General features: G+C 35.8%; 1 protein-coding gene across 2 annotated transcripts in view; it reads right to left on the bottom strand.

The window, feature by feature from the left end:
* The window catches only part of LOC131067726 (sulfoquinovosyl transferase SQD2), a 31,540-nt gene extending 8,686 nt beyond the window's left edge, over positions 1-22,854 (bottom strand). The window contains exons 1-6 of one of the 2 annotated variants that reach the window (XM_058002846.2): positions 22,765-22,854; positions 22,088-22,166; positions 14,058-14,124; positions 13,789-13,859; positions 1,981-2,098; positions 1,810-1,883 (exon numbers count right to left, since the gene is read on the bottom strand). In XM_058002846.2, the coding sequence (XP_057858829.2) occupies positions 1,810-1,883; positions 1,981-2,098; positions 13,789-13,859; positions 14,058-14,124; positions 22,088-22,166; positions 22,765-22,831 (476 nt within the window). In that variant the 5' untranslated portion in view covers positions 22,832-22,854. Of the gene's footprint in view, positions 1-1,809; positions 1,884-1,980; positions 2,099-13,788; positions 13,860-14,057; positions 14,125-22,087; positions 22,657-22,764 lie in introns of those variants that run through there. The other variant, XM_058002845.2, reaches the window with a different exon arrangement.
* Positions 22,855-23,274: the final 420 nt, after the last annotated feature.

The following is a 23,274-nucleotide window of genomic DNA, read 5'->3' as shown; positions in this document are numbered from 1 at the left end:
TCAAGTGTGAAAATCTTGAGCACACCCTTAGAAGATTGCACTTGCTTTGCGTAGTTGTCCTAGCGTGGCGAAACAAAGTACTGTTATTGGTTTCACCCAGTCTTTACCATCTCTTGCATTCATAGGAGTAGCTTGGAACTTCTAAACCCTCATCCTTCTTATCCTTTTTTTGAAGTTCAAATCTGAAAACACAAAAAAAAAGAGAGAAAGCATTCATTGTAATATTCATCTAAGCCCTAGCTTGTGAATGATATTTGTTCAAGAGTAAGTCCCCCTTGTATTTCAGCATACATTACCAAGGAAGCTATCCAACATAAAGTCACCCGTTCGCACATATAGACCTTGGAGTCGCCTTGTGGTCTTTCTCGCAATCTTGGCACAAGTAGTGATTTTGTTCAGGAGAGGATAGAGTATCCTTGGATATTTTATTCTAATGTTTGGTATATGATAAAACGTACACCAACAGGTACGTTTATTGCACATACACACACACACACACATATATGTAGCTAAAAAATAGAATTAAGTTTAGAATGTCATATACCAATACATATGCTAAACAAAACCATTACAAATTTCAAATTTTGAAACATAACATACTAATTTAAATTTAGTTTTCAATATCAAAAAGATCAAACTAGAATCTCATGATAGATAAGTTCTGAGTTCACTAATCAGCACTGTAGGTCTTAAGAATATCAAAGAGATCAAACTAGAATTACTAAACATTTCAGAAACAATTCAAAAACATTTTGGCATCTAAAAACGCAAACCCTAGATGTACCCACAAAAGATTCATTTCAGAATCCAATTCTGGTACCTTTCATACCCGAAATCACCCAAAAAACCCCACGATTCAACAACTTAGCTTTTTCCTAGTGGGAGATTTTGTTACCTTATTGCCTTGCAACATCAATCCCACCTTACATGGAAAATAGGCCTGCAGAAGGCCTACTGAATGGACCAAACTACTATTTGGATGGGCACAAATTCCCATCAACTTCTAAATCCAAAGCTTTGAATATATATAACTTTTCTAATAGTGGAGGAATATTTACAAGCCTTTTTCACCTGCAAGCTTGCCAGAATGGCATACTCTAAATTACATACCATATGGTTGTAAGAGCAGGCTTATCCAAAATGTATTTAAAAGTTAAAACAAATGTTAAATCCAGCAAATAAATACCTATAAAAAGTCACCCAAAAACTGTCTCCACTATTTTTATAACTAATTCAATAACCACAAACGGGAAGAAATATTAACAGACTCTAATTTTTCTTTGAATCGAAATTTCAGTCAATGTTAAGAATCAAATGCTCAAAGATTAACAAATTAGATTGAGAGATGCCCTCAAAAATGGCTCAACTCAACACTGTTGAAATGCATTTGCAAATCATGACAAATGAACCGTTGAGAGGAATGAATTCAGGCTTTCTACATTTGTCACTTTATCAATATGATAATTTATCACCATCAAGATACATATTTGTCAGAGAGGCATCATGCACCATAGTCACCATAACATCTACAGCTATGCAGAATTGGTTCAAGAATTAAATTTTTAAGTTTATAAATTGCAGAAATCTTTAAAGTCTGATTATATTATACATATTGCAAATCAAGTTCCAGTTTAGTTCTACTCATTTTTTTCCATTAAGAACAACTGAAAATATATAGCACAAGGAAAGTACCATCCAAAATTGGAAAGCTTGACTGCTAAAGTTCATCAAACTTGTTTCATTTTCTGAAAATTTTCCAAAAAAAAAAAGAAAACAATGCAAAAGCAAAAAAGTGATGAAAGAACTTACATTGGAACATGAGTATGATAAGACATAACGAGAGGAACACACAACAGCTTTGCAATTATAAGGGCACCAAACACCTGAAAACAACTAAAATGATCAGTTTTTGAATATGAATGTACCCAAAGACATTAAGTACCAAGTAGTTGATATCATATTACAGTAGATAATGCTCACCATAATTCCTGGAGATGTACAATGTATAATGTCAGGTTTAAATTTTGCAATTTCACAAATAATTCGGGGGCTCAATGCCAAGGATAGAGGAACTTTTGAATACCAAGGACAAGGAAAACTGCACACAAAAAATAGGTTTAAATATCATCAGAGTCAAATACAAACATAATGCAATTGGCATTGTAAGCAAGTTCGATGATCCCTAGAGATATATCAATAGCTCTCAATAAAATATCCTAAAAGTAAAAAGTAAAAAGAAAAGAAAGATTGATAACATGACATAGATAGTGGAACCTATGAAAGGGTAAAAGAATGGAGATGTATGTCAATTTGTTAAGTAAAGCACTACTGTAGAGCAGGTGAAAAAATCATGTATGTTTAGTTTAAGTTAGTACATCTCAAAGAAAACTTGTACAAGTTTGCCTTCTAAATTTTTTTATTGCAAATCTAGTAAAATGAGCAGCTTCTAGAGCTAACAAATCTAAAACAAAATCAAGAACCACATATATTTTTATATGCAACCATGAGCACTAAACACCCATTATAAATTTTGATACCCAAATCAAAACACAAAAAAAGCATGCTATTGCTTTACTCCAGAGTAAGTAAAGATAGCTCAGAAAACTACCTGAAAAAGGTTTGCGAGATTTTGATTAAGACTATGGTGATCTAATCCTATCCAACTAAGCAGGCTTTTGAATTTCAAAATTTGAATATTGACCTGCAACTGTGGCAGACATTGAGGAACAGCATCCTTCAACTGCAGGTATTCTCAAAGAATGCAGCCGCTAGTCTTCTAAACTAGGATAATATTACAATTTTTATGAAATGTATGAATTAACCAAGTAAACTGTAAATTACACGAGCCTTCAAATGCAGAGAAAATAACTATCAGAAAGTAGTATGATATCTGAGACTGGAAGTAGAGCTGAAATATTCCTATCTAGCTGAAATATTCCTAAGTACAATACAAAACTAATACAGGAAAGGAAAACAACAGAACTTTTATTTATTCTTTTAACAACTATCAGTCTGTACAAATGAATCATTCACATAAGTTACTGGACATCCCAGCATACAGATTGGTTCCTAGGATGAAGCTGGTGTTGGTTGAATCTTGGACGCCTAGATATATTTCGGCTGAAACCTGCCGATAATGGCTGCTGACGAAGATTCCCATTCTCCCAGCATACCGTTGGCAGCTCCACATCTTGCTTTTACTACTGCTACTGCTTTATGACTGTATGATGCTGGTTGCTAAAGGGTATCATCCCGCGAACCTACTGGTTGTGCCTGTGGGTTTCATTCCAGGTACTGAAGAATACTGCTGCTGCATGCTTCACAAGAATTTTTTATTTTTTTAATGATTTCAAAAAGATCCCTCTTCCGGCCAGATCCACAATCAAAGGAGTTAACGACTAAAATGAAGCAGCTAACTGACAACTAACTGCTCATCACTCCCTTCATTCTCTGATGTTAACTGAAACCACAAGTACAGTGACTTATTTAAGTAAACGCACAACCCATTGATTAATTCTGCTCCTAACTGAAGGCTGACCACCACTAACTGCCAACAACGAAAAAGTCAAATCCCACTCCCTGTTAACTTCCTAACAGCTTAGTGAGCAATCAAAAGGGGTACATTACAAGAATATTAGGTGGCAACTTGAGTAGAGACCTTTCCAAATCAAGATATGGTTTATAAGTGATATTCTGTAGCACTCACTAAAAATATTTGAATCGGCAATTAACAAATCTTGATGTCACTGTTTCATACTCTTGTTTAAGTTGCAGCCATATATGGAAAATTCTTTGTTTCCACGTTTCACTCTATTGCAGAAAGGCTCCAGATTACAGGAGACAGTGGCTTTACATGAATCTGTGGCCTTTGAAGCTCAACCAAAGAAAATTCATCCTGATATCCTAATATACATTAATTTACCTTCCCTCTCTCTGCAAAATGTGGATTGAAAAGACCCTAAGAAATAACGGATAGAAATAGAATCTATAAGTTGACTCTGAAGTTTGAACAATTAATCAAAGAGAGATTTGGCTGCATGGGCAGGAACTTACGTCAAGATAAGTATGGACAAAAGCCTCCCTATAGCAGACTTGATTTATGCATCATTTACTACAAATATGTTCATCTTTTCATGACTGTTAGAAGACAAATTGTTTCTTAATCAGAAAGGTTTCAAATGCTGCTCAAGCCACACACAAAAAAAACAGAAAACAAGGTTCCATCTAGGCTAGAAAATTGAAAGAGAGATCTGAAGATTTTATTGGAGAAAGAGCTTGCAATGGGTATTTGATTAGAAATAAAAAACAATGTCCACAAGATATTCCTAAAACTGATGACACCAAAATTCTTTGAATAGATCAAAGGAACTTAAAGAGCCTCCTAAAAATGTTAAAGAAAATGAAGATGCCAAACAAATTACCAAAATTCTGGAATGGTTCTTGGCACTTCTTGCTAGTATTGAAAGGGAAAGGGAGGATAAAGAAAACATAGAGACAACAGTTAGTACTCGAACAAACTTGAAGCGAACTTATGCAATAATGTGCAACCCAAACTTGTCAGTCAAACAAATTTTACACTTGGAATAGACAAAGTACATATTTTTACAGTCAGACTAGAACATTTAAACAGGAAATACTAATAGATATAGAAAATCCAATTTAGTTTGTATCCAGAGAAATAAATTAAGTTCCAGTTGCATTTGTAAGGTTTAAGAAGGTTACAGGAGTGCACAGATGCAAGTAGATGCAGGGTGTTAGTACACAATACCAAATGCAGACCCCCAAAACTTGGGTATGCAAGGCATAGAGATGTGCAAAGTGATAGCACGGATACATTGATAATTTGGGTAACCATTTCAACTAAAACACCAAACTTGAAACCTGAAATTTTAAACATGATATCATGATGCAAAACTGAAATCAAGTATCTCTCTTTTCACATTTATATTCCTACAATACGTTTTTTCTATATATTAATGCATTTTTTGAAGAGGATGAGTGTACAATTATAGGCGAATGCACCAGGGATTCTAGGGTGTGATAGAATCTATCTGATGTACCTTAAGTGCTCATCTGGATGCATTTTGCAAGCACACCCACATGCCAGGTGCACGTGCATATTAGGTATGCCCCAAATTTAGCCAGTTATGCACTCTGGCAGGTTCGAGTTTAAAGTAAACTTTTTCATTAGTCTTCTTGTGATGAAGTAAAGGTTTCGGCCAATCAAGTTGTGGAGCTATTCTTTGGGATTCTAATTCTCTTTATTGTGTAGCATAGATAAGGCGCAATTTTGTTAAACAATGACCTTTGCAGTCAGAGTTGTTGGTCCAACTTTTCACATCACAAAAGTTTGACCTAAATTTCTTTCTTAAATGATCTTGTTCTCAAATTCAATGGAACCTGATTCTAAGTAGCTATCTATGAACCTAATTACAGGCAATTTTAAACTGGCTTATTCAATGGTTATTAACTAAGTAACCAGATTCGGCCGAATTTCATCCTTGAAGTTTGAAATTCGCCGAACTTCAAAAAAAAAAAAAAAAATCATTGAAATTCGAATTTTTTTTTTTTTTTTAAATTTTTGGCCTTTTTCTTCTGTTAATATTTTTTAGACACATCTTCAGTCTGTCGTGGGTTGCGGCCTGCAGGAGAAGTAGTCGCAGACCCATGATAGTCGCAGCCTGCAGGAGAAGTTTGCCTGCCGTTTTTGCCGCCGTTCGTGCCCTAACATATGTTTCCTATGGTTTATATTTTATAAATATGTCATCTTTTTGTAACGATTTCAAATCTATTTATCAATGTTAAACTATTTAGGCATTTTTATAGATATATTACATATATTTATTAAAACAATTTAAAAATTACATATGGCGAATTTAATTTGAATTTTATACATTTCGAATTTTTCCCTCATCGAACTTCATTCGAATTTCAAAGTTGTCGAACTTCAAATTCGAACCTGGTGACTTAGGTTATTAATTTGGAAAATGGGCAGGAACTTGTAATAAAGACCCATACAGGGAGAACAAGGAGAATCTGTAAGTGAATAGTTTATTGGTTAGATTTAATTCCTTCTGTTTACTCACAAGGAGTTTAAAAATAAAAATAAAAAATTAGCAGCTTCATTGTCTTGATCCTTTCTAACTGGGGATTTGGTTTTTGATTAACAGGTCCCCTCTGTATCGAAGTCAAGACTCCTGGCCAATTATACATATTTTCCAGCAGGGATACTAAAATGAAATTTGTAACATGATCTAGTTGTTAAAGCAAGTTATTTCTGCCAAGCTGGTCATCAGAAATTCCCTCTTCCAACAATGCAATACAAGATCTTGAAGGAAAAATCATTAATGTGAAAGAGAAACTAAAAGTCTTGACTGAGAAAGGGGAAAGACATCTACAGAACTGCAGTTAGATGACCTCTAGGAAGAATTGTTACAAAGGGTAATGACAGATGATTCTTTTTCCATAGAATTTGCCTGCTAGAGAGTCTTTGAAAGATCTGTAGATGGAAAGAGATATTGGTGACTGAAATCCAGGCAACAAACTACAAATCCTTCCAAAACTAGACATCTTGTAGAAATTGAACAATAATTTCAGATTTGAATGTGTTGATCCTAATTGTAAATTTGACAACTATAATTCTTCTTCGTTTCCATGTAATAACGGGTCGTTTTAGTGTGAATGGTTCGTCATATATTTGGATGTATTCGTAAAAAAAAAGGGGACTATATGTGAATTCTCAAAGTTCGCCCAAGCTTTAAAAGTTATAATTGTACTTCACATCATGATGGTGAAGGGTTGCAAATCATGTTTTTGAGAAAATCGAGAAACTCTTTGTATTTGTATTTGTAATCCTATGAACGTTTTCAAAGTAAAGGATATGATTCAAAATAATATGTTGACTTCTAAACTCCAAGTTAAATGATCCCTCGAATCGCCAATAAATGAATGATAATATTGTATTGTCTAGGATTGTTATTGGCATTTTCAAAGAGTTTAAAGTAAACAATGATCATCAACGGTCTAAGCTGGCGGTTGACCAAGTGTTAGTGGCAACATGGTAAAATGGTTAAAGGGACCAATGAACAACAACTTCGAGTTGCGAATGAGAAATTATCATCAAGTTGGTAAAAATCATCAAGTTATCAATACGTTCTTACGCACAATATGAGAAAACTCAAAGTTATGCAACGGTTTCATGCTTCCGGTGAGTTAGCCAACATGAGCAAGATGTCGATACACTGCAACTTCTTAGTTTTCAGCGGCGATATGAAAGTGTTTTGAAAGATATCGCCGCCTCCTTGAACGTCCACCTGGCGGATTGAATACACCACGTAGCTTGTGAAGGATAGCAAAATCGGTTTTATAACAACCTTCACCGTTTGTTTTGCATGCCGATAAATATGCCTGCTATCGTGCTCTCTAGACTCCACTCACAAGTTGAAGACCACTCGCAGATGTTGAATAAGAAATGTTTAAATGCCTGATAGCCGGATGGCTCCTTTCACGCGGGTGTAGAGGTATTCATTTCCAAGTGAATGGAATTGCAAACATAGCGCCAGGCTCTGCAAACATGGAATAGGTTGTAAACATCCACCAAACCATCGATGGGAGGAAGATGTATATCAGATATCACAGTTACAAATGCTCTGGTCGACCTGCATGCTATCGTGCCCCTTAACGCTACTCACACTTGCAAATTTTAAAGATGAAATATTGCATTTCGAGGTGTTTTCTGCAGGTTATCGATGTTTTCTGCAGGTTATCGATGATATGCAAGAACTTCACAGCAAGGAATAGAGTCATCAGATGTTCCAAGGTTTCCCAGAAAGGATACTATCTCATGGATAGCTGAGAATAGCACTACGCCACCTTCCTTAGCATCCTCACTCCTGCATGAAGATATGAAAGCTTTATGACAGTGCGTTAAGAGGCTTAGACAGAAAAAAAACAAGACACAATGGTTTAGTCCAATACAATGAGAAACAAAGTAAATACAGTGCCAAAGATTTCAAATAGAAGCCAACCATAGACCTGTCAAAACAGTGAGTAGCATATCTACAGGAGATATCAGCCTTAGGTCAGTGAACAGAGGTATGAAGTTTTGAATGATGAATAAAGGTAAACCTTAGTCATAAAGAACGGTGCTAACAAATCTAAAGATCTGAGACAGTGCATACATTACATCTCAAGTAGTGCAGTCCAAGCTATTGGACAATTGATTCACAATACTGAAGACATTGACAACATGAATGGTTGATAGAAATCATCAATGAGCAGAGAATCTATCAGGCATGGTCACAGCTATCACAACAACCCCAATAGATCTAATGCACAGTTCAATAAACAGTGAGAAGATAATGGTCCGAGTCTTTGTCATAATCAGCCCCAAAACACCAAAGGAAAAGTCATTTTTCCATTCAAAGAAGTGACAGAGATCACAAACCTCAGTTTCAAGAAGGTAACATTGTGTCATTGATTGTCAAGATAATCATGAGCAGATTAATATCAGATGCCAGCTAAGAATCATTATGATGATCACTTAAAGGCCAATAAAGTAATATCAAATTCTATGAGCAGCCATTCAAGGAGGAACAAATGGATCATCCATGATAAAGACAGTGGGTAGATCTTACTTATGGGCGAGACATAGTCACTTAATCAAGTCAGTCGCAAATCTTCAAAGTCTCAAAGTTTCAGTAACATTGACATAGAGGACTTCAATAAAAAGGGTCTGCGAAAATACCATCATGAAGTACAAGGCTCAGGAGTACAAGTACGCTCCGATGATCACCACCATGATTCCAGAGGTTCATGATACCAAGATTGGGCACATAAATTTGCAGGAGATCAAAAGGTTCTTCATGGAAGGTGACAGATCAAAATTGTCTTGTAGAGTGGCGGGAAGTGGCTTGATTGAAGCAGCATGTTTTCCCATATCAATTCAATGTGCAGATTTGGTACTAGAATGCTCAAAAAGATATAATCCCGATGCAAGAGAGATAAGAGCTACAGACGGATCCTTAATGGCCAAACTAGACGGAATTTCAATAGCTATTATTCTTCGTTTGCCATATAAGGAAAAGTTCACTCACATCGATAAGCAAAAAGCTTATAAATACTTCAGCGACAATAGAAGCAAATGCCTCAACAATCTGGCTAAAGAATGGATGGTTGCGCCACGGGGAGGACAGTCTCAGCTTCCAAAAACACTCCATCGTTCTCTTTTCATCAAAGAGATTTGTTACTTGATTTTGTTACTCCATAGAGTGACAGGAAGTCCTGACTCCACTGAGTTTGAAATGTGGATGTATCTCTTCATAACAGTCATCTCTGCCGGTAAGCAATTCATTGACTGGGGTCATCTCATCAGCAACTGCATACATGACCAGTTAGTGCACTTCAAAACAAGTCAACGTTTCCATATGATCTCTTACTTGATATATGCTATTGCTAATTTGAGGTCATGGCCAGAGTTGAGTACTAATGGTGTCCTGAATCAAGAAACTCAAGTTTACCATTATTACAAGCAATTGCAACTTGAGTAAAGCTTTGTGTATATTTCAGGCGGGTGAATGATGCTTTCATAATGTGGGCAGTAAGGTTATTACAAGGAGACATTGCCACCAGAATATCAAAGGAAGCCGCTAAATTGATAAAGAAATATGGAAGTTTCTTCATCCAGTTTCCGAGATTTACCTATCTTCGAGTAGGAGGATTTGAAGGTTATCCACACAAGCTACCCAGATATGTTGATGATAAGCTCATTTTAGTTGAGCTTTGTCGGCAATTGGTTTCAGTTCAAAAGAAATGCAGAGATAGAAAGAATAGAGGGGTAGCCTTTCCCATTTGTCTCGAGCACTATAGATGTGAGTCAAGTTCAAGAGCAGATGAGACAGAAAAAGCTTTATCCAAGGTCAACTTGTATCCATATCAGATGAGGTTTCCTTTTGATAGTAAGGATTATGTCAAGAGCAGCTTAAAGTTAGGCCCTGGCTATTTTCATTTTCCTAATCTCGAAGACTTTTGGGAGGATTGCGAAGACGAGTTCGAGGTTAGAAAAAGAGATTGGACCAGGTTAACTTTGAAGCAAATGAAAGATTTCAAGATGGATTGGACCATAGAAGGCATTGAAGATGATGGATCTGATTTGATTGATCCTATCTATTTTGAGCAAGTCCAGTCCTAGCCACTTCCCAGTTTGAATTGGGCAGATCCGGAAATGAGAGATGTCAGAGAAAGAACAAGTTTTGTAATCAAGAATTCTGAAGCCTGGATTAAGAAGAAGATTACTCAAATGACTGCTACCAGACCAACAAAGGAAACTCCAAGAAAGAAAGGAAGTCAGCTTGAGAGCTCTACGTCGCTACATTCTTCCCATACTCCAGCTAGGGATACTCCTTCTTACCAGAATACTCAAGGAAGTGATGAAGATGAAGACCCTCCAAGGAGGAACAATCTTCAAAACACATGTGGTGATGAACCCCGACAAAAGAAGAAGAAATCCAGAGCAAAAGACATAGAAGAAAATTCTATTGCAAGTCAAGTAAAGGATCAAGTTCCAGTGGAAATTCTAGATGACACAAGATTTGATGATGGAATGCATTCCATATCTCCCTCAGTTCCTATTGAATCCCTACGACAAGAAGCACAACAAAATACTTTAGTCATGGATTCATCATTTCCAAGCAATCCAAGCGATCAATTTGAAGAAATCAGAGAGGTGACTACAACACTGGTAGCAAGACAGGAAAACATCCAAGAGTCCACAGAAAATTCTTCATTCCCATGGTTAGAACAAAGTCTATTGAAGAAGAGGAGGGTAGAAAAGCTAGTGGTACCTAAATTTAGTAGCATATTTGATCTTTTTGAAAGAGCTAAAAAACCGAAGAAACTCAAAGTATCCTCAAGAATAAAGACTGATCCAAATTCAAGGAATATGTGCTTAGAGATTGCTCAACCCATATCTGAGAAGGATACAAATGAGGCCACCTCTGCGGACTTTGTTATGACAAAGATTGATATGGGACCTTCTTCTCATGAGTCTGATATTCAGAACTTTAATGTGATGGCAGCCAGAATGGTGGAGAGAAGTGAAAAGGATAAGCAATCCAAGGATCAATTGAAACAACAAGTGCACACTTTGTCTTCTTACTTGAGATCCGTAGTTGATACCTCCACTATGCCACTAAGTGTAGATCGCCAGCCAATTATGTTTACACTAGAAGGAGTAATTGAAAAGAATGTTATGGATAATCTTCAAAAGTACCAAGCCTATGGAAAGGTAACTGAAGGATGGGTAGAAAAGGTCAAAACTCTCGCATGTGAATTCCTAGTCCAAGCAAAATCTATCCATGATGAGGCCTTAATAAAGAAAAATACTATTGAGAAAGACTTGAGGAATGTCAAGAAAGAGGAGGCAGCCTGGAAAGAAATTGTGAATGATTTTAAACAAATGATAGAAATTGGAATGGACACCCTTGCAACCGAGAAAATCTTGCCTAGTAATGAAAAAGATTATCCAGAGATATGGATAGAAAGCATTAACTAGAAACTAGTGATCATAGATCAAGTTTCATCAGAGTTAGAAAAGCTCATGCTTTCATGTGATCAAGTGTGTACCAAACTCCAAGGACAACTCACTACTCTTCTCCCAGATGTGACATTGATGGAAGATTTGCAGGTGTTACAGAATAGCTTCCAGAACATGGTAGATCAGCAGCTTTTTAACAAGACAAACTTCAGTGAAAATACCATCGAAAGGTTGATTGATATTTACTATTCCTTGAGAACTTCTATGCCTCAGACACTCAGCATGGTGACAGAACTAAGTGGCATTCATAGAAACTTGAAGACATGGAAAATGAGGATAGCTAACATCCTAATTCCCAAAGGAAAATCTGTCACTTCGGCCATTCGACTTTTCAGAATCTTCAGAGACAAAGGACCTGGACAACCTAAAGTGCCTACAGAAGCAACAGCCTCATCAGCAATGCAAGGAGTTAGCTTAGAATAAGTGCAGAGTTGCATTTTGTAGTCTTCATTTTTGTTGTGTTACTCGCATCATGTTTTTGTCTTTCTTTGTAAATAACTCTCATGATCGAGTTTCCTTTCTCTCATCTCTATTTCTATATTGTAATAAAGGATAATCTTGGCTCTTTTCATATGAGGTAGTTATCCTAAGTTCTCATTTTGGGTAGTTATTCTAAGTAGTTATTTCTCCCAAAGTTGAGGAAGTTATTTCAAGTAGTTGAGGAAGTTATAAAGTAGTTATAAAGGTGGTTAGGGTAGTTACCTCAGGTGGTTACCACTTCACCTATATATATCTCATTATTATTCAATGTAAAGGGGATTCCACTTTTTCACAAGCTTTGTATAAGAGACTTGGATAGTATTATTCAAGCAATTAAGCAATAGAGATCAATTTGGATGTGTGTTCAACTTATTCTCATGGGTTATTATCAATGTTCTTGTGTTTGATTGATGATTACCTAATGCTTTCCCTTTAACATTGAATGTGAAGAAGTTTATTTCAAGTTGTGGTATCTCAAACTTGATTATATGGGATTTATTTTAATCTAGATTCATACCTTATATGGCGTTCAATCTTTCTTTATTGTTCGTTCTTTAAATTTTCGAAAAATCCAAATACCCCCATTATACGAGGGAGCTGCCCCTCTCAAACGCAGAGAAGAATTACCATTCTTTTGTTTTTGTGATTCTTCAACTGTTGTGAACGCTTTGTTGCTAATTACAGGGCAAAACAAAGTTTTTCAAGAAAGTTTCTAAAAGCAACAAATCTGTTTACCAACAGAATGTCAAAGGTAGAAGTGGGATCTAGGTAGATGAATTCAAAAGCTACTCTGTATATTTCTTCAAAAATCTACTTGATAAGGAAAAATACACTCCTGAAGAAAAGCTCAAATCTTATATGCTTATGTCATTCCATCACTTGTTACAAAGATACAAATTGCTCCAATCCCCTCGAAAGAACTATCACAATGTATTGATCTCCCTCAAGAAAGGGAAGTCTCCAGACAAAAAGACTTCTAGATTAGCTTTTTAAAGGTCACTTGAAAATTTATAGAGTTAAGCCTCTCTAAAGCTGTGTACCAAAATTATAAAATAATTGACCGTTCAGTAAATTTTTAATTTGCGAGCTCTCAATCTTAATGAGAAAAATTCAGCCATTCTGGAAAGATTACACCAGTTTCTGTTCACAATATAAGATACAAGTTAGACCGAAACCCATCCTTTCTTAGTTGATCTCTGCAAAATAGGTGGTTTATTAAGATGGTTTGTTGATAATGTTTTCCTCTCAAGAACCATGGAGAAACAAAGAAGAAAAAGACCCATTTATCAAGCTTGATATAGCCAATGCATATGACAGAGAATCTGACTTCCCCTAGTAAGTTATATTTTGTGGAATTGCCAAATCTAAAATATTAGAAATATTCCACACTATGGCCTGCTTCTTCTTACCATGATTGTCATGGGCCATAAGATATCACTTCTGCAAAATGTTGTTATCCTCATGCATGCTCAACTAGTTAACAAATGAAAATAGGTTAAAGAACTATATATGTTCGGAATTTGGAAAATCTTTCTAGTGAGAAGAAATATGATTTGGCAAGCTCAAGAAAAATTGTAGAGAGCATCGAGTCAAAACTTAATTCCTTAAAATACTCCCACTTTTTCATGCTTATTATTTGACAAGAAATAATTAGTACACATATACATGTCCACAAATGGGTGGGGGGAAATGGGAAAGGAGAATTGAAAAAAAACCTCCATGATCCTATGACTTTTGCCCCGTAGAATTCCTGAGGTACTCCCTTATGAGTTGTCACAACAATAACCTGGCAGACATATTAAGTCAGACATTATTCCTCAGCTATAAAAGTACCTATGAATACATTATACAAATAATAAAACATATTGAAGATGACACTCCACTATATACGCATTTTTTAGATTAAATAAAATCAACTAGCTGAAAATTTTTCTTTGGAAAAAGACAACAATAAAAATTGAGTAATGTATTAATATTGAAATACCTCATCACCCATTTCTCGTAGATATTTGATAAAATTTTGAAAGCGATTTTTATAACCTGAAATGTATCTGCAACCCAATCCATTCATAATTATTACCAATGATCTTCATTTCACATAGAAGAAAAACAAAACACATTGGCAAAATTAGAGCTTGCGGATAAAAAATTACATGATTGAAATATATATCTTCAATATCTTTATTATCTTTTTGCACAATATTTTTGAAGGCTGCAAAGATTACATAGTGCATGGAATTTGGTATTTTATGTATATATAAGTTGCACCTTGTACAATATCTCTATGATCTTTTTGCACAATATATTCTCTCTTTTAATGCTCTTGTTTGGTTTTTCATTAATTTCATTTATCCCTTTTGAGGGAAATAAATATGCAATATTTCTGTCTGGAATTTCGAAATCTAATGAATTAAAGAGAAAGAATAATTGACATATTAAAATGAAAAAGTAATGACATGTCTAATCTTCTTGGAAAATAAAGTAGAAACTGCAAACTTGGGACCAATTTAATAAGAAAACCAACAAAATGATCACTTCTGAATTCCATCTTTCATCCTACGGTGATCATGAAGTATAGCTAATTCCTATAAAGCAATTGGCCATTAGTGTATAAATGATGGTTTTGGTCATAACTGTGTTTGTTTGCAAACTCGTATCCACAATTGCATGATTTGTGTAACACAGACTGCAAAGAAGTATCCCATTCATTTGAATTCCCCAAACTTCATTTATATTAGCAAATTGAACCGAATATGCATGCTAGACATTGGGTCTAATGTGTAAGCATAACAAATCCATGAAATCTATAGTTACAAAATTGTGTATTTATTGCAATAAATTGCAACATGGTTGTCTGACCAATTTTATATTTTAAAAAATCACATTTTTATTGATTTTTAATAAACCGGTAAAAAACAAAGCATTTATCAGTAAAATACAATTTATAAATTAACAATTTGCAATTTTTCAATTTTTTCCCCTACATATTACAATTTTTGGTCAAAAAAGAAGGTTTCTAGTTTTTTCTGATATATTTGGCAATTTAAATTTTTTTACCCCCACACTAACCCTAACCCATTTTTTAACCAAATAAATCCCCAATTAACTGAAAAATATTTATCTTTTGGTTTGCCAATTTATTCAAAGCGAAAGATTTTTGCTAATATGCCATGGACATTTAGAAGTAAAAGCCCAACTCAAAAAAGGCAACTAGAACTTTCATAATGTGATGCATGTGCCACACAAGAAGAACTTATGTGAGTAATTATGGTAAGAATCAACTTGTATTACAGTGAATAAGAAAACTCTCAATTACCAATGATATGCTGACTTAATCAGCATGCATGAATATTCCACCTCATACTTCTTGTGACGTTTTCACACATCGCCCCATTACAAATGGGGACCCCCACTTTTTGCTCGTTGGCATAGGTGTTTCGCTTAGGTTAGTTACTCTTCCATAGCTTGGTGGTAGTTTCATCTCCTAGCTCTTAGAAAGGTGATGTCTTGTCAGTTAGGAATGGGTAAATTAAGTCAGGAATTCCTAGGTTGAGATGTGGAATGAGGAAATTTTCAAAGGATTTAATCTTAAGGACAAAATCCATGTTTGAGGTGGAATTCCTTTAGGAAATCTGCCTCCACCTCTAAGTCAAGGTTTCCTTTAAATCCTTACATAAGTTGAATTCTCTTTCATGATCCGGAATTGCCATGATTATTATTTGGAAATCCATGTTTGGAGTATGGAAATCTGGAATTGGAATGTGGAAATCCTTGTCTATATTGCAAAATGTTGTCAAAATCGTCAAATACAAGAAATGTTGTCCATATTGTCAAGGGAGTTGTCAGGGAAGGTGAAGTTTGGAAAAATGTGAGGAAATCCACTTTTAGATCATGGAATGTAACTTAAATTCCTCTCCAAGATGAATTATCACTCAAAGATTTCCTCTATTTAGTGAATTTCCATTCACAATTCCATTTCAGGACGAAGATTTCCATTTCAATGCACTTAAATTTCCACTCCTAATAGAAGTTCATAATTAGGAAGTAATATAGTAAAATAGATTAGAGTAGGAGGAGAAGAAATTGTTGCCAAGACTATGTTGAAATCAAGACATAAGTTTCATTGAAGATATGGTGGATCTTTGTGTCTTGTTTTTACATTTTGCATGGTTTCTTTCTACTACTCAAATTTAATTGAAGTTCATTGGTTTTGATGGAGAAATGTGATGTAATGAATTCCTTGGTGTTTATACCATTTGCAATTACTAATTTGTTGATTGCAAATTCCAGTGCATGGCTAGCCCGAATCTCATTGTTTTGATTAAGGAACAAATAGGTTTTGAGGGGACCCGAAACCCCTTACAACAGGTTTTAAAGGGACTTGAAACCCTCAGATTTTACAAGGATCCGAAACCCACAGAAAAACGCTGCTAGAAGATAAAACATAGAAAATCAGCAGCCCAACCTCAGCCTAATCACCTAAGATACATCATTGAAGAACCAACTGAAAGGAAAAGTAGGCCAAAGCCATACTTAGACAAAACCAAAAGATGACTAATCAAGTAAGTCCAAGGGTTTTATCAAGGCTCCCTTAACCTTCAACAAATACCAAGGGTTTTTCCAGGCACCCATAACCTGAACATTAGCAAACAAAGATCCCAACTTCATAACATCCAAATCTAGGAATAGAAGCATTAAGGAGTAATCTGGAACCAGGGAGTTTTGAAAGGCTCCCCAAACCTTCAAGTTGGGTTTTGAAATGGCTCCTAAAAGTTAAAACCATCAAGTTAAAACCAGCCAAGACAATCTATCTCAAAATCAGCACCCTTCCAACACAGCTCCTCTCCACCTCAATAAGATGAGGGCCCACCTCAATAGGAGTTGAAAAGACACAAACCTCCATCTGAAAAAGCCAGGCTTCGTTCATCCACACCAAATCTAGTAGCAAAGGAGCAAGAACACACCAATTTGTTGGACTATTGGGTTTTAGAGAGGCTCCCAAAACCTTAAGCAGAAAAAGAGACAAAATTCAGTCAAACTCCAGGCAAACAAGCTCCACCAAAGTCTCCACCTCCATAGGAGAAAAGTGATAGAGACCCAATAGCCTGGAGATGAAAGCAACAGACAACCGGCCTCAAAAAGCAAAGTAACAAAGACCCCCAAAAGACTCTATCCAACTTCACCCAACCAACCACTCTTCCCCTCAATAGAAGAGCGATTCACCTCTACATAATATGCTGAGAGGAAAAGAAAGATGAAATCCATATCCCCCACAAAGATCCTCTTGAGAAAAATAGAGACAGTAAGGTACACAGTCCACACTCCTTTAGAAAGGAAGCAGGACTGACATCCCTCAAGAGGACCCCCCAAAAAATGAGAAAAGAGGGCCAGCACAAAAAATAGAGGTCATCGGAAGCAAAGATCATGGGAAAAAACCTCCTGCAACACCAAAGCCATATCCTTGAGCAAAGGATCACCAACCAATGAAATCCCAAGGGGAGAGAGAAGCCCACAAGTTCACAGGAAAGCCAGACATCAGAAACGCCAACTGGAGCTGCAAAGACATCGGCATCTCCACCCGAATCCCAAACTCTCCCATCACTCATGCCCATGATTAGAACAAAACCACAGTTGGGATGGAAACATTGGCCTAGAACCCTGCACCGGATCACACGGATCAGGACACGGAGAAAAGAAAAAACAAAAGAAACTCGCAACACCAACACGGCTCCATCTCAGCGCCCTCAAGAAGTCTCGAGCCAAAACAAAGGCACCCAAACAAAGCAAAAGGGCAAACGACCAAGAGAAGACACCCTCCTCGAACAAAGCCTACAATAGAACTGAGAGAGTCCAAGCCACACCCTCCTCAGTCCCCAAACCACAATCTTCCTCCTCGTCCGCCTCCTCTGCATCTTCAGCCTCGACAGAAACCCTAGCCCCTGGACCATGCCCACTCCCACTCTCGCTCCCACTCCTGCTCCCACTCCTGATCATTTCAAATCTCTAAATTAATAAATTGTATGGTTTGAACCAAGGATGTAGGCTCTATAGGAAAGAAGCCCCACCATTTCTCCAAGGTTCTCCCCAAGGACAAACATGATCCATTGTTAACACGGTAGAGATGAACCCGCGGGGTTTGAACCTAGGTTGTAAGCACTACAGGCAAGAAGCCCCACCATTTCACCAAAGGGTCATCCCCAATCGGAATCTCATTGTTGCAAAAGTTCAATTGTGGATGTTCATTTGGATTGCGCTACCATTGGGTATTCGAATGGATGTTTGCAATATGAAAATCATTTATTACCTTTGGAGATCGTATCAGTTTTGCGTGGTTGTTGTTATCATGGTGAAGCAAAGCTTGCTTTGAGGAGTTTGTCTATTTGAGCATCATTCATTATCATCATTGTTTGTAGCTCTAAATTAGATTAGATTCTCTATCCCTCTTCCTTTGATCTTTGTTTGGTAGAAGTAAAGTTAGTTTCCAAGTTCCAGCTGTTTTGCAAAAACGTAAGTCCCTTTGTGATTACCAGCATTATCACATCAAATCACTAGGTCTATCCACAATTTAAAGTCGATTGTTTACATTGTAAACCTTGGGGTCACCTTGTTTGATCACGAAGCTTAGCATTTGAGGTTTCCTTGTTCAAGAGAGGATAGAATACTTAGTATTTTATTTTGTGTTTGAGGTGTCATGAAAAACACATCAACAATACCTAACCTAAATAACACCATCCTATAAACCATGATTAACCTTGTCGTATTAATAGATGAGAATTAAAAAAATCATTCTTGTACTGGGTAAACATTGAATTTTTGCAGGAACTCAACTTCCTGCACTTAACTAGTGAAAAAAGGGCAATTTATGTTTCATGGGCCCAACTGAAACATAATTAAATAATTTGCTTTTTGTTTAAGGCATGAGTGCATAAGCATCAGAGCAGACGAGAGATCCCACATTTAGATTTTAATCTTCTACAACATGGTGAAAAAATACATATTATCAAGTGAGCTGCAACATGGAACAAAAGCAGCTCAACTTACTCAAATGAAACTATACTGGAGTTCCCTTCTAATTTTGCATGGCTCTTTATCTAGATTTATAGGCTCCGAGAATCATGATCATCACTAAAATCCCAGCAGCCGATCATCATTGTCTTGAAATTTCAGAATCAGTCTAAAAACAACAGGGCGTGGAGTTATTACACATCATATCCTATGATATCACAATGGAACAAAGACCTAATTTGTCATTCATTAGTGAACATATTGTGTTTCGGCAAAAAAAGGCCATTATGTAATGGAGAACAGCTCTCATGCGAACTAACACAATAACCGTTACATGAATAAATGCTATTCATCATCAATGCACCAAACGTGTTACAGCAGCAATAAAAGGGCTGATATACATCCAAAACAGAGGATTATTAATACTTTAGATAAGCTAACATAATTTCTAGCCACTTTCAATATTATAATGGTAAGAAAAAATTCCTTAGATAAGTTGTCACCCCAAGGAAGTATCCCTCCTAGTTTTAGCTTTTTTGATTCCAACCTGAATGATCATTGCACAAGATGAATGAAGTGCAATATATGACACGAGAATCAACATAGTTGCCATAAAGGATTTTTATCTCTGATAATGAGAATGGGAATCAGAAGTAGGGTAGAACTGATCTTAGTTGTCCCTCCTACTTAATTAGACCTATGAAGGAATTGGTTGCACTCTCTTATGAGTTTAATGGTCAATACAATGTTACAAATCCCCCTAAATTCCTTTTTTTTATGACATTTGCACAGTTTGATTGTGTTCAAAATTGTTGATGCTTGTATGATTGGACCAAAAAGAGCATTCTGTGGATCCTAAGGGTCAATGAAGCCTTGTCACGTGTCATATCATGGGGAAATTGCCATTACTCTATTTGTAAGCTATAAATAAGGATCTTGAGCTCTTTTGGAGGAGGTTTTTTTAGACTTCCTCTGCAAGAGTAAATTAAAGAGAAGTTAGAGAGTGATTGCAGATTGAAGGATATTTCAAGGAGAATACTAAGTAAACTACCTGAGTCAAGTCTCTATGATTGTAAGCTTATTGCCAGGACATGTAAAAAGCGATGCATGTTTGCTAAATTGCTATGTAATGAACATCTGATAGTCCTGCTGTAATACTGTAATGTTTTAGTTGCAAGTTAATAAAAGATTTTCCGAGTGTTGCTTGTAAATTTTATTTTGCTCCCTAATTCAGTGGCTCGAAAGAGCCCCTAGATCTTGACCTGCACCAAATGGCAAGCAAAAATGAAAGTTCAGCAAGGATGAAAGATATTTTTGTTTTGCATTCACAATAGAGGAAATCACTTTGTTTTTGCCTTTAAAATGTCTTGGAATCCATTTTTTAAGTTTAGGGAGGTATTTTCAATAATATAGTCAAAGTCAAATGTCAAATTAGAAAAACAAATAAAAAACTCAAAAAAGCAATGGGTTCATTGCAGTAGAACTAGCTAGTGTCAAAGTCAGCCAAGTTTCCCCGGGTTTGTCCTAGAAAAATCCACAAGGCAGTTGCAAAACCCTGGATGATTCCCCCTACACACCAAACCACACTTGTATCTAGACTAAATCAAACTTGAGCAAGCAGGTCTAGGGGGCCAAACCGGTAACATAGCTTAGAAGTTGTAAAATTATGAAAAATGAGTGTACCATAAAGGTCAATGCTCCTATTTCCCTAAAATCTTTTTGTTTTTTATTTTTTAGGGTTTTATAGCAACCCTCAGATCTTTCGACACCAATACTCCTAAATCCTTGAAATCTTTCAACCCCAATCCTCACATCTTTGCCATCACATCTCATTTCTTATTTCTTGTATCTACAAAGTTGTGTACTAAAAGTTAAAAAAAAAATCTTCTTTAGAGAAGGTGTCCTTAGGTTTCCATGCCATCGAGGGCCTTGGCCCCTGGATCTAGAGGGTTGCCAATTATTAAGACATCAAAACTTATGAACCCTATTTTTAATATCTCGTTGCTTTCCACTCCTCATTTCTGGTAACTTAATTATGTACTTTGCTAATTAGTGTTATCACTTACCATACATTCTGGGTTTGAATTTAAACATCAATAGTTATCAATTAGATCCAGACCTGCTCGCTGGATACTTATGAACAGCAAATTGATACAGACCAAGATAAGAATATGTTAAAACTCTCAAGGAAACCCTATATACCCAGATAAAGAACAAAAAGGCATAAGCACAAACCCCACATGATTGTTTCTGCATACTCAAATGCACTGAACTAGATAATAGACAACACGGCAAAAGGGAGAAACATATCCAGCCTGAGCAGAGGGCAGATTGAATAGTCATATAAAGTCTCAAAGAAGAAATGCTGGCCATCAGATATGCCCAATGATTTACCACCAACAGACTACAGTTTCTTCCTAGGCGAAACCAGTTACATTTACAAATTTTGCTACAACTTAGGGCTAAAAGCAGTTTTAATCCATTGTGTAAGAGAAAATGTTTCAGCCTTTAAAGAAAATAAATATACTATAAGACTGGCTCGCTCTTGCTCAATGATTTGAGAATGCACTCACAGAGGCAATCAAAGTCGGTGAAAGTTAAGAGCTCAGCATAAAAATATACAAGTAACTAAACTGTACCATATATACCATTTGTTCAGAGTGCTTTCTCTTAGATTCCCGCTAATTGGCTTTCCCGTTCTATGGAAATTACTTTCAAATCTGGAAGGTTTTCAAGCTTAATTTTGACGAGAGCCATATTTGAAGTACGAGATTATAAGTGCTACAACGAATACTGTTTTAAGTTTCCTTCAATACTGGATTTAAAGGTCTAATCAATATCCGTGAATTTAGATCTAATAGATATGTTACCGAACTTGTCCATATCCAATTCACCATGAGGTCAACAGATACTGTAATTGAAAAAACCAAAGAGAAATCGTGTTGCAGACATTTCATAATTCAAACTTTACAGGCAGAAAAAATTAATTTATAAAAAAAAATCTCTTACGCGAATGGAGATGGCTCTACAAACAGGGCTATCCTGCGTGGCTGGTGACTTTCTTTGACCATAAAATCATCCGGAGGACCTGGAGAAGACTTCAAAGTCATCGAAGAATTCAAACAAACATGTTTCAGAGCTACTCTCTGTTTTCCTGAAAACAAGCATTTCAGACCAGAGTACGGAGATATTCTTTGAATAGAAGATGTGGGTCCTTTGTGTATTGCATTACACTTAGGGCGTGCAATGGCAGAAGGATTATTGCTGTACAGCCGTTTGGCATCAAGAGAGTTATTAATATGGAAAAGGCCCAATGATCTTGTTATCGCTCCGGCTGAATAAAGAGTACCCATCATATACAATTCATATCACATCCCTTTTAACACCTCAAATCTCATTAAATTCACCGAATGTAGAGAAATTGACAATATATATTTGCGTATTCATTTTGAAATTTAAAGAACTGAGAAATGAGTGCTCCAGAAGCAAAGGGCGTTATCAATTTAAAATAAAACTGAAAGAGAGGATAAAGAATATGCTGAGACTCAACGTGGCAATTCTAAATCAAATGTCCGGTATCCCATGAGGAATATCTCTTTACTTCCCTATTGGTTTTATTGGTGAAAAAAGGGTGTTTTTTTTAATTGGAATGAAGTAAAAGAATTACAAACAGCACATTATAGTACCTGCATAGTCACAGAGAAAGTTATCAGACAAGCTGCTGAACAAAACAAAAGTGGATTTTTGTTTCATACACTCTCTTTACTCTTTCATTATATATAATTTGAAGGTACAACATCATAAAATATTTATGTATTTATATTTATTTGTATTTGTTTTTAAGAATATATAAGAGTAAAAGTATTTGCTTTGTATTGTCGTAAAACATTTATAGTTTAATATTATCAGATTTTCACAATTCATGTTTATATCTTAGTTGTTTCTGAATTTGATTGTGTGACTTTTTCATAATTATTATTGAGCAAGTAACTTTATAATAAACATTGTTTTAAATTGAATATTTGTTTTTGAAGATAAAAATTATAATAATGATTAAATTATTAGAGATGTTTACTTTTCATCTAACTTTATATTGAATTAGTTATCAATGATTAAGTGATTCCTCATTAGAGTGTCTTTGTAAATTGATTATTTGTTATTATAAATGAGCAAATCTTTGTCTTTTCTTGTTTTGG

The sequence above is a fragment of the Cryptomeria japonica genome, chromosome 8 (assembly GCF_030272615.1).
Source record: "Cryptomeria japonica chromosome 8, Sugi_1.0, whole genome shotgun sequence".
Taxonomy (NCBI): domain Eukaryota; kingdom Viridiplantae; phylum Streptophyta; class Pinopsida; order Cupressales; family Cupressaceae; genus Cryptomeria; species Cryptomeria japonica.
The sequence above is the reverse complement of the archived record's forward strand: the minus strand, read 5'-3'. Positions and strand labels throughout refer to the sequence as shown.